This window comes from Mytilus trossulus, chromosome 12 (assembly GCF_036588685.1).
Source record: "Mytilus trossulus isolate FHL-02 chromosome 12, PNRI_Mtr1.1.1.hap1, whole genome shotgun sequence".
Classification (NCBI taxonomy): domain Eukaryota; kingdom Metazoa; phylum Mollusca; class Bivalvia; order Mytilida; family Mytilidae; genus Mytilus; species Mytilus trossulus.
The window spans coordinates 17,494,032-17,512,285 of NC_086384.1; the positions used below are offsets into that span (position 1 = coordinate 17,494,032).

Sequence of the window (18,254 nt, forward strand, 5' to 3'; positions counted from 1 at the left end):
TTTATAGCAGGGCATACGCCTTCAGTTGTTCAAGGCTTGAATATATACAAGGTCCGAATGAAGTAAACAACACCAAAATACACACATCAACTAACGTGTAAAGATTCATCAATGATGCTATGCATATAACTTTGATTTAATAGTCAATTTTATACTTTAAAGAATGATAACTCACCGAGGAAATCACCAGCCTACTAGCCAAACAATGGTACCTCTATACACATATGAATAATGTTTTATCAAACTCTGCTACTCTACAGTTTTGGAAATTAGAGAATATTAAGGCAATAATCTCCCCGAAGCAAAGATCATATTCCTTTTTCGGATTAGGCTAAGCTATTTGTTCTCTTTCGTTTATTTGTTCGCTATTTATATTTAATTTTAAATTAACAAATGGTATTGCCTCCAGCATCACTAAGTAGAAATGTATTGTCAACATAGTTATCTGGTGTCGTAAATATTATCCGTCGATATTTTGATTACAGAGGGTTAATACGCTCGCTCTGATTCTGTATGTTTATTATCATTTTGTTTATGAAACTTTAAATGCGCTGAACTGAAATATGTAGCGAAAGTACATACACTGCTTTGTGAAGTTTATATAAAACATTGTCGTCAAATTGAAGCCTTAGGTAAATTAAATACAAAAGAATTACAAAATGTAAAACAAAACAACACCATCTACAATATGTATACAACTTTTAAATGACAATTAAGATTTAAGCGTGGTTTATCTCAATTGATGGGTGCGCAACAAAGTCCAGATCACCCCGATCAATATAAGAACTGTCAAAACCAAATGAACATTTTCTACTTTGTGTGTTTTAGATTGTGACTTCTGAATTTATAAAGAAATTATGTCGAAACCAAGGTGCTTTCTCCAGATTGGCATACAAACTTCCTGAACACCGAGGTGAGAATCAACTGATATGAAATGTAGTTTTAAAATACTGTTAGAAGAATGAATAACAGCCGAGGACAATGATATAAAGACTAGACGAAACAATAAGTACACTTCGTGTTCCGACAATTAGAATCATGAAGGTATTGGTACACCGTGTATCGCTCTGAGTCAACTGTTGATCTAAATGGTCATCCAAACAAATAAAGACTATGAAGTGTTAAAAAAGTTCGAATTAAGAATTAACTTCTTGCAACTACTAAATGAGGTAAAAGGAGACATAGCTGAACCATGTCTTCAATTCATACACTAATGTCTGTAGGTTTTCTAAGATTGTATACTGAAATCATATAATCAGTTTATCAAGACAAGATCTTAATTTTAACATTTATTAATTGAAACACTAAGCAGCAAGTGAAGTGAAAGGATAAATCAAGCTGATTTTCCTTTTTATAAGTACTGTTTCGACATCTGAAAAAATAAGGAACGAGTATATACTTTTTTGTCGTGTTTCCTTTATCATTGTGAAAATAAAAGCTAAACTGAATACCTCTTTTCCATGTTGCATTTGAAATTAATTGTTGTTTTCTTTCGGTAGATATTGTTTGTGACATCAACGAGAAAGAAACAGTAGAGATGGAACGGTCGACAAAATGTAAATACAATTTGAAATAAAAATGTGAAATAACAACATCAGAAGCTATATAAAAAAGCACAACTTAATAAATAGCTCGAAAACCGTGATAATGACAATTCTGCAAAATAACTTATAGTCTTCATAAAACTTTATCTTACTAGAATGACTTTTGATGACCGTACTGTGACCTATACAAAGCTATAATGGTTAACTTTTACACATTGTAACTCGGATCCTTAGTTGTCTCATTTAACACTCATACCACATATGCATCATGTTTATATGTCTTATTTTGATAATTTTAAAGAATAAAACGACCAGTTAAGCTTAACACAACCACCATAAGTGCAGACCCTCCGTAAAATAGAAATAGCTAAGGTGCATCGGAGCCGTTCTATTTGACCGTATTTTGATATTAGGACTGTTTTATAATTTTCTACAGCAGCGTTTAGACGATTTTGTTCCCTCGAAATTAATAAACAAGTCACACAATTGAGTTTGCTGTTTTTGGTTTCCTAAACTTTAGTTCCAAGACCGTTTAGAATTGCTGACATTCAACCAATATATCAGCAGTTGCATATTCTCTTATCAATACTGATGCAGCTCAACATATTTTCACAGGTACCAGAGTAAAACTTATCGAATGGGATTCCGAATGTAATGGGCTTATATTTTTTGCTTTGTTGCAAAAACAGTATTGGACAGGTGCTCTTCAGCTGGTGGAAACAGGATGTGTAAGTAAAAAAATGGTAAACTACAAGGTATTTCATATTATTATCGACATATCGGCAAAAATGCACTTATACATTTGTACATGTTGTAAGCATCAATATTTATTGAAACGGGGTCACTTGCCAAACAGTTTATATCGATCTTTAATACAATTTTTTTTTACACACTTAAGTTTTAATACTATGGGGAGAAACTAGTCGTAGTAATGCTAGTTGTTTTAAGTGTCAATCTTCAGAACGTTTGGTTTCCAAGGGTATAAAACCTCGAATGCAATTTCGTTGTTGATCGTTTCAATTCTAGTGTCATTGATTCGTATTGTGTAGAAGTGACTTACGTCTTATATACTGAATAATGTGCCTGTTTTTTTTTTAGGGATTTTGTTATTCGTGTTATTATTGGTATTTTCATGTGATCTCTCTTGGTTGGTGATTAATATCAATTTGACGAGTAAATATTTTGACGCGTAAAAGTTCATAATTTTAATTCTGTTATTTTTGGTTAATATAAAGCCAATAGTACCGCATAATCAAAGTTTATTCACATTGTGTGGCAAAAGTTTATTGTGTTCTTTACTTCATCACCACTGGGTTACGGTTGAACAATTTCAAATAACTTTAGTCCGCTATATTCCATATGTGTCTATACAATGCCACCAGCCTGAAACCAAGTGACTGTTGTTTATTTTTATTTAATGTACTCGATGTAGGTTTTTCGCAGTTTTAAACTCCATGCTGTGAATTTGAAAAATTCAAGCCAGATACATGTCAGAAAGAGGAAAAGGAAAGTGTTATGACTAGAAGATAAAAAATAGAAGCGAACAAAGGTTTATGTTTTGTTTTTGCAAACAGGGGGATATACTGTTGCACTTTTCAGTGTTATCTAATTTAGTAGACTAAATTTTCTGTCATTGCGTTTTATCAAATTTCAAATACAAAGTTATAATCTATGACGTCTTAAATATACCAACTATTGAACTATCAGTAATGTTGCATTCAGAAAAGTATATACTGCAGAAATGTATTGATATAGGTTGGGATTCACCATATCCTTGTCGGATGTGTCTTATTAAACGACGAATTGAACAATTGGAAAACAACAACAGCCTTGAAGGAAAAACTACAACTTTTGCAAAGGTAATGTGAAAAAAAATCAACAATGTACCACCTTTTTTAATGTTAAAAAAGTGTATGTCTTCTGTGTAACACTATGCAGTCAAACATGGATCTAGAAAAAATGAAATTCAACAACCATGTAATAAAAAGCGTAAACATTTTAGATTCAATATCAATGCAACAGCTTTAATTTGATGCACCAGTATCGTTGAAGAAGAATTATACATGTTGATTTTAACATGCATGTAATTATATTGTGCATATTTCGAGTTCGTGAAGAAAAAATTTAAAACCACGAACAAACTAATATCCCATAAAACAGGCTCTTATTTTCTATGAGAAAATATATGCTGTAAATGTAGGCAGTCGAAACGAATTAAGGTCTATCAAAATATATATTTTCTGAAAAGACAAACCATTTCAGTAATTCGTTTCTATATAATTGTACTATATTATATACTCTTTTTTGTTGACATATACATACATGACTAATGGTCTTAATTTCAATTTGATTTGTTTATTTACAATAGTTTAGGTGACATAATACATGTATCTTATATGATAATTTTACATATATTGAATTAAAGCGCATTTACTGAGAGGGCCATTGGTATCACAAGCTGCATATACGAAGCAGATAATATTGCAGATAATAACATAACTAAAGAATCTGACATGGACAGGATTGAGAAAACTACAGACGATACAGAGCTTGGTGACAATATAAATCATGCTGGAAGGCTGTTGTTGAATCATAGATATCTAAGGGATGCTATTAATACTCAAAACAATACTTTCCTGAAAAATGACACAGTAAGAAAAGTTTTAAACAAACAGTGGTATGGCACAGAAGAAGTTGACTCGCAGACGGTTAGTTAAATGTAAAAATAAAAATCTCAATTGCATGAATTAATGATGTTCACCTTTGAGGAGCCAAACAATTCTAGAAAACTTGTTTCTGTCTTGTCCTGACTGTTTTGGTGTATAAGACTGTAAAAGAATATAATCGAAGAAGAAAAAAATCATATGGTTGTGCACTTCTTTTTTCTACGGTCCATTTGAAAGTAACCAATTATGATAATTTTCCCATTTTTATTCATTTTTACCTAATTTGGGCTTTTAACGGGGAAAAAAATCACAATTTCACAATTAAACTTATGTTCATACTTTTAATATAAATGAAATGGTCTAATCTCAAAAAAATTAACCAAGATTTTTTTTTAGGTATATGTAGGTGTTAATAGAAGAAAATTGTATCATTTGTTGATGCTTGTTTCTTAACAAATTTATAATTCTGTCAACTTGTGATTTATTCAAAACGCATATTTAATTAACTTCTTTGTTATAAATGATTGAAAAAATACATATCTAAGAAATTTGAAAAGAAAAAAGTGATATGGGATGTACATTATTTAGGTAAAACCATTTTATGATTCGCAAACAATTTGCAAAAAAACATGTCTGATATTTAATTGATAATAGAATTAGAAAAATGATTTTTTTCTCAAAAACTTCTTATTGTGAATACATTTTTTTCACAGAGTTAAGTTTGATTTTAACACTTTTAAAATTAATTAATATTTTCACTTGTATCTCATGTTTTGGAAGTAATTTGAGAACGAGATTTTAACGAAACTAAAACATCCGAAGAATACATCCTTAACATTGTTTATTTATTTTATTTTTTTACCGTTTGTGTACTTGAGCTGCCGTGTCAACCTGGTGTTTGCAGCAAATAGGGCAACAATTATTATGTTACAGTAAATTCCTCAAACGCAAATACAGGAAAAAATCCTTATGGGCAACATTTTTCCAAGGTATTTCTAAAAACGATAGACAAATGTTTAATGAACCATCCAAATACAAAGACGATAAACTATCACTGCTGGTATTATCAGGACATAACCATATTGTAAGTTAAAAAAAATTTGACACGATTGGAATAATCAAATGTCTACAGACAAGACGACTATCTCAATTATATGCAAAAAGTATATAAAACGTTAGAGTAGTAACACTAACAATTTATAGTATTGGAATGTATAGCTACTAAAGTACGAATTTTTCCAATATCATATCTAGTGTTTTAGATTGAAAGTCTTTTACGTGTTTTATGTAAATAAATATCAAATTTTACTTGAAGTGGTATTTTTAAAAACGTGTTCAATTTGTATAAAAATTTTACATATAGAAAAGGCGTAAGGCGGATATTTAAATCCATACAATGTATCCATTTTCTCTTTTCAGATTTTCAGATTTATTTTTCTTGTTGCAGCCCACTTAATTCTGCTGCCCTTGTTGATGATCAACATGGAAGCACGCCCATTACGTCGGTAAGTCTCAAGCTTTTAATTGTGATGCCAGCTAATCAATCCTATAATGAATTTGTTTGGGATGAGGCCTTCTGTTCAAACAGTCCGTCGATAAAATTTTGATGAATACCATGTCAACAAAAGAAGGTTTCTCGCTATTTCATATGATTTCTGTGTTTTCCAATCACTTATCCGGGTTTTCTTTTACATCTGTTGCAGCTGGTAAACTTATGAATAATTATATCTTAGTTGAGGCAGAAGATGAAACGTTATATTCTTATTTGATCTACATCAATATTTTCATTCTCCAATCATACTATAAACTATTTGACCACCCTAACAAATTTTCTACATTCAACATAGAAAGAATGATGTTTGCAGTATTTTTTTTCAGTTATTAAGTCTTATTAACCTTATCATATAACACAATATAACAAAATAGGTAATGGTTAACTTTATAATACAGGTTTTACAAGCAGTACAAGTTGCCTTTTCTGAAAGTAGTTATACATATGGTATGTACGTCTTTATTTTGTATTTTGTTTTCTTGTGTACAGTGAACACATAACAGAATTTTATCGACTTTACCAAATGAATAAATATCTAGAACTTTAAATTTTCTAATGAAGTTATTTGTTGATTTTTGTACTCCTATTTGTGAACCTGAGTGTTTACTGCTGTTATCCTATGTCTTAGATCTTTGTTTATAATGTCTGTTATTTTTGTTCAAAAAATGATTCCTATATATCAAACGAAGACTTATCATACTAGTGATAGGTCAGCTAGCTATGAAACCACATTTTAGCTATAATTTTCTACAAAAGAAAATGCCTTTTCCTGTAACAATTACACCAAATTTTTTTAATAAAAGAGCAGTACCACACTACATAATCTTTTCAGCGTAATTTCAATAACATGAATAATTACAGTGACTAAGATGTCTGAAGAACGCTAAAAAAGCATATGTTTCAGATTATACAGGATTAAAAAACAAATTCTTCACGAGGTTACTCATTTCTGCTTTAATTTCATGTTTTGTTTATAAATTTGACAGCTGGGGTTCTTAGTTCTCCTTATTGCATATGCATATATGCTGCTATTTGACTACGGTGATAAAGGTCTTACCTCTTCTGATTATTTCATCATAGTTTTGATTAGCAGTTTTGTGGTAGATGAAATTAAGCAGGTAAGTCTTTTAAAACTTTGTATTGACAGCCCAATACGTTTAAATTTAGACTATACGCTTATTCTGCAAAAGCTTTGATCTAGGAAGCTAACTAATAATATGCCGAATTGAAAGACATAAACAATAGAAGACAACGTAAGTTTTTTTTATAAACGATGAATAGTAAGACTGATTTTAGGAATGTATCGAACTTTGTTTTATGAAAGCAAAATAAAGGCATAGTTCTTGTTTGAAGTCCGGACTTCTGATGCCTCATGAATCGTACATATATGTTAAAGATGACACCCGCCATTACAAATACAACATTTAATTTGTGCTTTTAATGCAATCACGAAATAGATTGACAACTGATTAGATATGCCTTTGACACCAAACACAAAGACGCAAGGACAAAAATATGCAAACAAAAATAATTGTTTTTGATTGATACATGAATATTAGTTTAAACATATTTATTTACAGTGGATTGGGAAACAAGTTTTGCAACTTATATTAATCCCTTTCCACTTTGCGGGTGCGAGTGCTGCCTTGTAGCGGCATTAGCCTACTCTTTTTCAAAATCTACAAGGGTGTCTTTAACGTGCAAGAGATGTGGCTCTCTCTTAACACGGGTCAGCCATTTATCGTCCCCGTCCGACGGACTATCATCGTTTCCTCAAGACCATACTTGCAAATGGTGTCAAGGGAGAGCCGAAAATTGAGTTTCTGAAATTTTCATCCCAAACGGGAATCAAACTTGGAACCTTTGTGTTAGTGGTCCGATGCACTAACCACTACACCACGGCTCTCTACTTGTAAATGACAACTGTATACAAAAAAGAAGATGTGGTATGATTGTCAATGAGACAACTATTCACAAGAGACAGCTTGACACAGACTTTTACAACTGTAGGTCATCGTACGGCCTTCAACAATGAACAAAGCCCATACCGCATTATCAGCTATAAAAGGACCCGATAAGACAATGTAAAACAATTCAAACGAGAAAACTAACGGCCTTATTTATATAAAAAAATTAACGAAAACAAATATGTAACACGTAAACAAACGACAACCACAGAATTACATGCTTCTCACTCGGGACAGGCACATACATACATAATGTGGCGGGGTTAAATTTGCCATTGTGTTTATTTGACATTAAGACTCTTTCTGGTCGAAAATAAATACTGAACCAGAATTCCGCCGTTCGTATATATATTTTTTCGTAAATCCGGAAAGACAACAAATAGAAATATACGTGATTCAATCCAACCATATATCGAGAACATATACGTGTACTCATATTTCGATGTTCTTCTTATTTGTTGGGCAAAATATATCTGCATTGTATTAATTTCGACAAAAAACAATCAGCATAAACAAAAAATTACTAAAAGATTTGAATTTAGCTCGAATAGTATATATTTTACCAATTTCACCATATTTTAGGTAATTGTTGCTTTTCTTAGAGGACAATTAAAAAGTTACGCAAGTGATTGGTGGAATACATTAGATTGGTTATTTAATATATCATACACGCTAGGAATGCTACTGAGAGCTGGTGGCGGATCAGGATTCCTGAATACGTCAAAATGTCTATTACTTTTGGCATTTATGATTCTTTGCGTCAGAATACTAAATATATGTTGCATGACCGAGTTTTTAGGACCAAAGTTGATCATCATACGTAAAATGGTATGTTAGATTTCTATGTTTACCCGTTTTCACTCTTAATTGCAATTCAAATAAACACATATTGAATACACTCCACACATGTTTTATGACTTTGTATAGCATATAAAGCGAACTAGTAAAAATTCAAGATTAGTTTTGAATGTAAATTGCATACTTAAAAAACATTACAACGACATCGTTAACGACATCGATAAAAGTGTTAAGAATAGAAATTAACTAACATATATTTCATTTAAATTTGGAAAATTTTAGATTTAGAAAATTTTAAAGCAAAATACTGAAGAAATTTTAACGGCTTGAATTAACCGTACGCAATTCTCTTTTGTTTTTTGGTAAATAGAGATACTAAATTTTTATTTTTAGATACATGTATACACTTTGTGGTAGAACATCACGGTTCTCGGTCAAATAAGAGCAACTTAAAGAACGAAAATCAAGCTTTTGTTCGATACAAATTATGGGGGGAAATAACTGCTTTATGTTTACTTATCTCTCTATGAAATCATCTCCGTAAAACAGAAAAAAATCCCTTCAAATTCCACGGGTTATGTGTTAAATCTAAGTTCGTTTGTTTGCTCTATATATTACCAAGGTGACCGACCACAAAAAATATAACCTGTCGAAAAATAAAAAATACTCTGGACTCAATTGAAAGCATCACGTCAATAGTACTTTAAGGTAGTATGGGTGACTTCCTTCATCTTTGATTGTAAAGAACCAAAGGACCAGATTTTCCATCAAGTTAGCAAAATTTGCAGGAATGCAGAGGTTTAATGTGAATTTTCATTTATGGGAACCTATTTATAAGAATATATCTTATAAATATTAATATTTTTGCAAATGTTAATCATTTTTGATTGATTTTTATTTAAATTAGCATTTTAAGGGGAGGTAACTCTTCAACAGTGCATTTCTGAAGGATTCTACATGGAATATTCCTATTTTGTATTTTAGCCGGGAAAAACGTACGGTGACCCTATATTTTCTTTTGGTATTCTCAAAGCAATGTCTGAAAGCTATCTTTTCCTGAAGTATTTAACAATTCTATCATTTTGTTTAGTTTCTAATCACAAAATAGTGCTTTTCTGTATAATCCATACAAAATGTGTCATTTTGTCCCGTCCTGTAGCTTGAGAAAATGCACGGTGACTTATCATTTTTATTATATTTTTAGACATGTATCAATAGATGCTACGTTTTGGCAAAGTATAAACAAATTCTATCATTTTTATTTTAGACTCCCATACCACCTTAAAAAATAAAGTCCTATTAATGTTAGGCATTTTATTTCAGATTAAACAAACTGTTGCCTTCATGATTATTATGACTGTCATAGTGGTGTGGTACAGTGTATCATTTCATGCACTTTTATATCCAAATTCTGAGTTCACTTGGAGAGAAATCGAAAAAATTCTGTCAAATGGTTATTGGATGTTATTTGGAGAAATAAACTTGAAGGATGAAAAAGGTAAGCATCGATATATACTCTAATTAGCATAAGAACCGCATTCTGAGAAGATAAAGGCTAGTTTGTAAACTGTTTATGTTATATGTTTCTTGTTCAAAGACGTACATATAAATTTTGATAACAGCACAAATAAAGGTATAACAATTAGAAAAATGATAGAAAATGCAATCAAACACACTATTTTTCTTTTTGCTATCATTATCACGGAAAGTAAGTCATAGTGATAGCTTTTTCGATAACGGCGATGACTCCGACAACGACGGCGTCAACAATTGTTAACATGTCTGCCGAGATTATGTTCATAGGAACGACCTTTGATATATCATTACTTTTCGCTAAAAGTTGCATAACTATCATTAAATATATTTTTTTCGACGTTTTGCAGGCCAAGGCACCCAGATCAAGGTTCATCTACTTCGAATTACTAGTTCGACTATAATTTTTAAACTCGTCAATACATGTTTTAGATTTCTTGAATTAATAAGAATTTTTTAATGTTGAGTTTTCTGCTAATGTAAGTAAGATTAGATCTTTTTGTGTGAAGTTGCATTACTTATCAGTACATCAGTTTGACGACTATTGTTTTGCCCTGCCCGGCCACTAGATTATGTTTCATCATATAAATTAATACGCATTATTGCTGTACTTCAGATTGTCTTTCACTTAATTATATGCTTACAGGCGAGACAAAATTACATCTCGACAGCTAATTGTTTGCATAGTTTCATTTTCCTATTTTGTATATACTTAAGTAACAGTACGGAACTGTACTAATACAATCAATGGAACCGTAGACGGTAATGATAATGTACAGCAATCTGCTACACAACTTGGTGAAGACCTCACACCTTACTTAAAAGCCTTATACGGATTGATAGCAGTAGTTTTACTGTTAAATCTGCTGATAGCTCTGTACAGGTATACATGCCTTATTATATGCGAAATTTTAAAGAAAAACAATATTCCTTATTCTAATAGTCAGAGTATTTCACTGGATGTTTTATTGAAGACATTTTGAACGCAGTACTTAAGATTTTACAACACCATAAAGTCACCATTAAATTAATTGAAAGGAAACCACGATTTATTTTTTGTTATTGTTTCTTTATATCTGTCTATCATGTCTACCAGCAATTAACTTTATTATGCATTTATGGGTGTGTTATTTGAAATTGAATTTTTCATTCTCCCTTTTTTATAATTTCTCCGCCATCGTATGCAGTGTTCAGAGTCACAGCACTTATTTTAATTTACAAAACATATTGTACGGAAAAAAGTGTATGCAAACAGTGTTGGTCATAATCTTAAAAAACGATTGCCAAAATATTGCCCATGTTAAGACCATTACCACCCCAGTTTTTGTAAGGGTTCGATATGCTAAGTCTTCAGTTTTCAATATTATGTTATGTGTTTTATTATTTGTCTATTTGTCTCTTTTCTTTTCAAGCTATGGCGTTATCAGTTAATGTTAGATTTGTGACATTTGATTTGCTTGTAGTATCTTCCGCAAATCTTTAACAATGCATACACTTTTAATTTTGCAGTGACACCTTCAATTTAGTTCAACAACAATCTGAGTTTTATTGGAGGCAGATACAGACTGATTTTCTTGAGGAATATAGTATCAAAACAATATTTCCAATTCATCTCCAGTTACTTGCATTACCGGGAATAATTACTGCAATTATATTGGTTTGCTATTCGAACTTACGAGGGAAATTATCAAATAAATACAACATTCATGAGGGAAAGGCAAAGCTTAACAATCGACCAATGCTTGTCAGAGGTATACCTATCAATTTACAAATAATGTATTTTCATAAAATCATGTATATGGTACATGTTGTAGGTTAGGACAGACTATTTACTAGTGTTTATAAATAAATAAATAAATAAATTAATAATATTAATTATTCCACGAATTCATCGTCAGTACACATCATACGTGTAACCACTTAATAGTTGACAAAACATAAATAAGATATGTTAAGTAGGCAGTACTGGTTGTTACCTAAAATATATGTACAATATGCATGGTGTTTAACAGGCAGGATGATTTTTTGCTAGAAAGAATCTCTCAATCATTTATTAACACTTCGTTATACATATCTATAACAGCGTATCGTCCTCCCCTCACAAAGCTCAATTTCTATGCATTTTGTAAAATATCAAAATGTCAAATAACTCTTAAACAAATTATCCATTTAATCTTAATGAAACAATTTTAATGTTTTCAGTTTTTCTGTATGATACGAATTATGATTTAAAACTTAAATCGACAGAAGATGCAGAAGAGAAAGGTGCGCTGGACAACAAAGGGTAAATTTTCTATCCTCTGCATTTATATTTTCATTACAGAACATTTGAAAAACATATGTAAACTATTATTTGCATTTATTGTTTTCAACTTCCTTGAACTAACCTATACTCTCAGTATCGCACGTAATAGTATCAAACAAAATATAAACAGACAATCAAAAGTACCAGGCTTATAATGTAATTCGCCAGACGCACGTTATGTCTACATAAAACTCACCAGTGACGCTCAGATCAAAACAGTTATCAAGCCAAACAAATACAAACATGACAAAGCTGATGATCATTGAGGACCTAAAATCCCAAAACATTGTGCCAAATACGGCTAAGATGATCTACTCCGGCGGGGGGGGGGGGGGGGGGGGGGGGGGAGGGGGGTTAAGAAAATCTTTAGTTTTTGGAATAATAAAAAGTTTTGTAAACAGGGATTTTATAAAATTGAAAATATAATTGATATTTATATCAACACCGAAGTGCTGACTACCGGGCTGGTGATAGCCTAGAAGACCCAAAATTCCAAAAAAGGTTGTGCCAAATACGGATAATGTATTACTACTACGAGATACTGTAGATCAATTGAATTGCATGATTACAAGGACTAGTAAAACATATCGATCTACAGGATATCATTTTTTCAATAGACTGTGCCTATATCGGCTGAATGATGTGCATTCCATTTCTTTTCGATCCTCTTGTCTGAATTTGAATAACTCTAGTTTTTACCATGAAGTGCCAATAACAATTGTGGCCGCCTACTTTTTCTTTCTTTTTATAATTTCATTACACATACACATAACGCTTGAATATTGGAAACTTGATTCAAACTTTAAAGAGATGAATTAATATGAATCTTAAAAAAACCCTAAATGTAAATGTTTACACCCCAAAAAAAAATTAATTATAACATTTATCAGATAGTTAATTTCTCAAGATGTGTACGTCAGTAATCCAGGTAGTTGAACTTATGGACGTACTCTAACCTGTAGTTGTGAGTTTTTGTGTGGTGTCATTTTATCTCTTGTGGAGAGTTGTCTCATTGGTTATCATACCACATCTTCTTATCTATAAGTAACACATATATATTTGGTTCTTGATACGATTGTAATTTATTTCAAACTGGTAATACGAAATTTCTTATAATCGTGTTTGAAATGAAGTTGGTTTTTGTCTTAAACCTGTTTCCAAAATATATAAAACAAAATCTCTATAATACCAATGAACTTTTTTCTAATCTTCCGTATCACATCCAAGCTTTATTATAATGTATAGTGATCAACCTTTTTTTCTCATTTTCTTAGGAAAATAGACCTCGAAGATTTTGACGCAATTGCGGTAATTAATATTGATATACACATGCACTATATTCACTCTCGAAATTAAAAACAAACGAATAACGTTATGTACCAATGGACATAAAATTTACAGAACTCATTTGAAGTAGATTTGGTGGGAAGTAAATAAACTCATCAAAGATAGCAGGACTAACTTTAGTATATACGCCAGACGCGCGTTTCGTCTTCAAAAGACTCCAGTCACCAGTGACTCTCGTTTCCAAAATAGTTAAAAGGTTCAACAAAGTACGAAGTTAAAGAGCATTAAGGAACATTGTGACTCTCCGATAATTAAATCGAGATCTATGTAACATGTTAGGTTCATTGATTGATGTAACGACTGTTTTCTGTGCGTATTCTTCAAAACAATGTTTATGTTATTTGTGTTATTTTTACTTTTTTCCTGGCTGTCTTTAACATGTTTAAAGAATACCGTCCGTGCAAGGGCTGTATAGCCAGTCAAGGTAGTTAAAAACTTCCATTTGTTTGTTTGTTTAAAGAATATGATAGATGTAAGCTTGTATGTGTACATATCAAAAGAAATGTCAATCAATGAAACTCTTTTGAAATATTTGCTGTCGAATTTAAGTTTGATTTCTTAACGAACTTTCTAAATAAACTTTTATTTTTGTAACACAAACTACATTTGAATTTGAAAAAAAGGACTGCATATAAATCTACTTTTCAATATTATGCATATTATTTTCAGACCATGAACAAGATAGCAGATAGTTTGAAAGATTTAAAAGAAAAGAAACAAATGGTAAGTGCCTATAATTTGACATCCCGATCCGAAAAGCGGGAAGGTAACAGTTCAATGAACAGTTTGTAAAGGTCTGATACCTATGGATCAATTCTAGATTTTTAGAAGGGGAAATAAAATTGAGAACGGAAATGGGGAATGTGTCAAAGAGACAACAACCCGACTTAATAAAAAAACAACAGCAAAAGGTCACCAACAAGTCTTCAATGTAGCGTGAAATTCCCACACCCGGAGGCGTCCTTCAGCTGGCCCCTAAACAAATATATACTAGTTCAGTGATAATGAACGCCATACTAATTTAAGCATTTATGGGTTCTTTCGCCGGAATTCTTTTAAGCTGTAAACTTAACAAAATGTGTAGAATGAACTTATTGAACGGACCATGACTCGGAGAATGGATATGTGATGGTTTAAGTGTAATGTATGCCGTATTCTTCACATTAATGGTCTTTAATACAATGATTGGATGGATCAATAGCTATGTACCAATATATTTGATGTGGCATTCGCCACAAAATTATCAACAACGATCGATATTTTAGATTTGAGTCTTTTTAACTCAATAAATTAAGATTGTTTATGCTTTGCACGTACTAAAAGATGAGTGTTAAGGACACAACGTGTTTGTATTTTTTGGGAACAATAGAGTTACTGACATTAGTCATCGTCGTCATATGTTGACATATTTTACCTAATGACAGAGTATAATATTCAGAAAAGCTAAGATAATCATTAACTTCTAATACTATAGTTTGGACAAGAAATTGTGGAAATGGGAGGAAATTCGTGCGATTTCGTGTACTTCGTGCTATTTTTGTTTTATATGTGTGTCGTTTGCTTTTAGAATGATGGTTGCATAGTATCTTATTTATATCATGTCACGCAGTTGTTGTGTTCATGAAGATTTAAGAAGCCGACACAAATTTCAGATAGCTTTTTATTATGATTAACCAAAATGTAGAACATACATTGTACATGCAATTGCAGAACATTATTTATTCATAAAGAACCAAATTGTTTAAATTTGTTTACTTTTCTTCAGAGAGAACTTGATTCTAAAAGAGCTGACAGACGAAATCATGAGGTATGTAAAGAAATACATTCGTTCAAATTAGTACACTTCAAAAAATGCAATAACACTTAAGATCTCATAATTTAGAAATAATTTAAATTGTTCCGAAACTGTTACAATGCAATTACAATTAAAAAAGTTGACATAATGATGAGAATATGTCGCGTTACTGATACAGATAATAACCTTTGAACGCAAGTTTTGCAAAGTATGAGTTAAGGTCATTTAGATGACAAAAAAGGCATCCCGAAATTATTTTTGCTAATTTTGACAAGTGAATGCTTTATATAGCCTAATTGGGCTAGTGAAAAAAAGGCTGATACCACAGTGCAGATGGTATTGCCACGATATTACAGAAACATTGGTCCGAATACTGCCGAATGAAACTTGCAAACTAAATGTTTTTATATTAACATAAGTATGTTGGTATACTTGTATAGCGATGAATTTAAAATTTCTAAAAAAAACCATTAAACTATTAAATTTAAAAATAATACAAATTTCTTAAACATGTCTTGTATAACCTTTTCAGACAATGAACAAACTGGAAAAAATAGAAGATAGTTTAAAAGATATGCAAGGAATGAAACAAATGGTTAGTGACTCATTCAGTTTAAAGGCTACCTAGTATCTTATTGATATGAAACTAGTTATCATTGTTACTACTTGATATGTAGAACAATATCTGAATTATACAAGTATTGAGGTAAGTGTTATATCTTTGAAATATAAATGTAACAGTTGATTAACAAAAATGTGTTGTTTTTACGTTTACATACGATGCGTAAAATTCGAGTACTGTTTACAAAACGGTTTGCGAATAAAACGTATTTTCATGAATTCATAATTACAGGTTGACGACTTATAATGTATATTGGGGTTGGCATTGCCTAATGTGGTAGATATACATTTTGTATATGTAACGTCAGTTTAACCCCTACTCATAATGTAATCAAAACTTATTTAGAAGGGTAACAAAACATCACATTTGTGTACCTCCATTTTAAGAGGTCGAAATTAATGGGTCTTATATCACATTAAATAGAAGCGTTTATAATTTAAATTATTTTCAATAAAGATCTTTGAAATGGCAATTATTATAAAACAAGTTATATTTTATTGTTAACTAAAAAAAAAAATTATTTAAGGGCCAGCCATGTTTTACTGTTCTCCAAATAGATTACTAAACGTACGTCGAAGATCTTTAATTATTTGTTTACGTTTTCAGTTGTTGGAAAGACAGCAAATTATGGAAATAATGTTGAAAGAAATAATGAAAAAGGTGTGTAATGCAATAAACGATATATGTTATATTTTAATTGAGAACACTGATAATGTTATGCATGTTATAGTATCTTACCTTTTCAAACAAACTCGACATGATGAGGTGGATTGTAACGTTTGAACTTGTGTGATTATGGTTTTTTTTTAAATGTTCTTCGGAGCAATTGAAATTACCATTGCTGTTATTTGTATGGTACATGTTGGCATTTTGACCAAATACCGGTACTTTTTATTATTAGATGACGGAATGTCGAAGACATATTATACTTAATTGTGTAAGGGCATCAAATTAAAAACAAGTTGTTGGATTTGTCTAATCGTGTCGTATTGATAATTTTTGAAACTATGAAAATTTGGTCTTTCTTCATTTTTATAGGCAATTACCCCTTTAATAAATTTGTTAGATATTTATAAAATTATCGGAAAAGGCTGTGCGTTTTTTGATAAATATATTGAACCAAGATCACATTATCTTTTATATGTAAAGACCTTATAAACTAGCAATTCAAATATATTTAACGTTTTTGCACTTTCAGTTGGATATAGAAACAAGAGCAAAACCTGATCGTAAGACGGTTGACTGTTCTGACGAAGGACAAGAATCAACTTGAGTTCTGATTTTTGTAAATTGTAAGTAAAATATTACTTTCGTAATCTTCCTATTATCAGTTTTAAGGAATGAAAATGTATATGCCACTGCTGGTGGAGATTTATTTCCCCGAGGGTATCACAAGCTCAGTAGTCAGCACTTTTTGTGCTGACATGAATTGTCATTGATATGGTTATATTTATACATTTATTGTTTACAAATTTTTGAATTTTTTGAATAACTAAGGTTTTTTTTTTTACCACAGGCATAGATTACCTTAGCTGTATTTGGAAAAACTTTTAGGAATTTTGGTTCTCAATGCTCTTCAACTTCGTAATTTATTTGGCCTTTTTAACTTTGTTGGATTCGAGCGTCACTGATAAGTCTTTTGTAGACGAAACGAGCGTCTGGTGTATATACTTAATTTAGTCCTGGTATCTATGATGAGTTTATTTTCAAAGACGCACATATTTTAACCAAAATTTAATTTGCAATTCATGAGGGTCTGGGTATGCTTTATCTCATAAGTTGAAAAGGATCTACCTACTCTTTCGGAGCACCTTACATTTTGTGTACTTCGACCAAAGAGTTTGAATGGCCATCTCGTATGTGTTGCTCCTCTCTTCAAAATTGTGAATAATGGACAAAAAGTACAGAAAAAACGTTGAATATAAATAAGAGGATAAAAAAGAAATTGAAAAAAAGATTGAAAATAAAAAAAAAGTTATTGATAGTGGAGAACATTATACTGCAATATTAAGAATAATGAATTATGGGGAAGAAATACAAATAATCTATGTATCAAATCACATCCATAATTGAAAAAAAAATATACCAGATTCCATAGCTTACATTTAAAGACGTCATTATGTTT

At 31.1% G+C, this 18,254-nt stretch overlaps 1 protein-coding gene across 1 annotated transcript; it reads left to right on the top strand.

Moving 5' to 3' along the window:
* Window positions 1–1,503: 1,503 nt before the first annotated feature.
* LOC134692271 (transient receptor potential cation channel subfamily M member 2-like) lies at window positions 1,504–17,430 on the top strand. The gene is made up of 18 exons (XM_063552722.1): window positions 1,504–1,556; window positions 2,160–2,272; window positions 3,300–3,403; window positions 3,970–4,252; window positions 5,630–5,715; window positions 6,161–6,209; window positions 6,749–6,880; window positions 8,312–8,557; window positions 9,851–10,025; window positions 10,778–10,943; window positions 11,570–11,811; window positions 12,263–12,344; window positions 13,640–13,673; window positions 14,382–14,435; window positions 15,478–15,519; window positions 16,040–16,102; window positions 16,736–16,789; window positions 17,328–17,430. The coding sequence occupies exons 1-18, from the start codon at window positions 1,538–1,540 to the stop codon at window positions 17,400–17,402; spliced, it is 2,019 nt and encodes a 672-aa protein (XP_063408792.1). The 5' UTR covers window positions 1,504–1,537; the 3' UTR covers window positions 17,403–17,430.
* The last annotated feature ends 824 nt before the right edge of the window (window positions 17,431–18,254 follow it).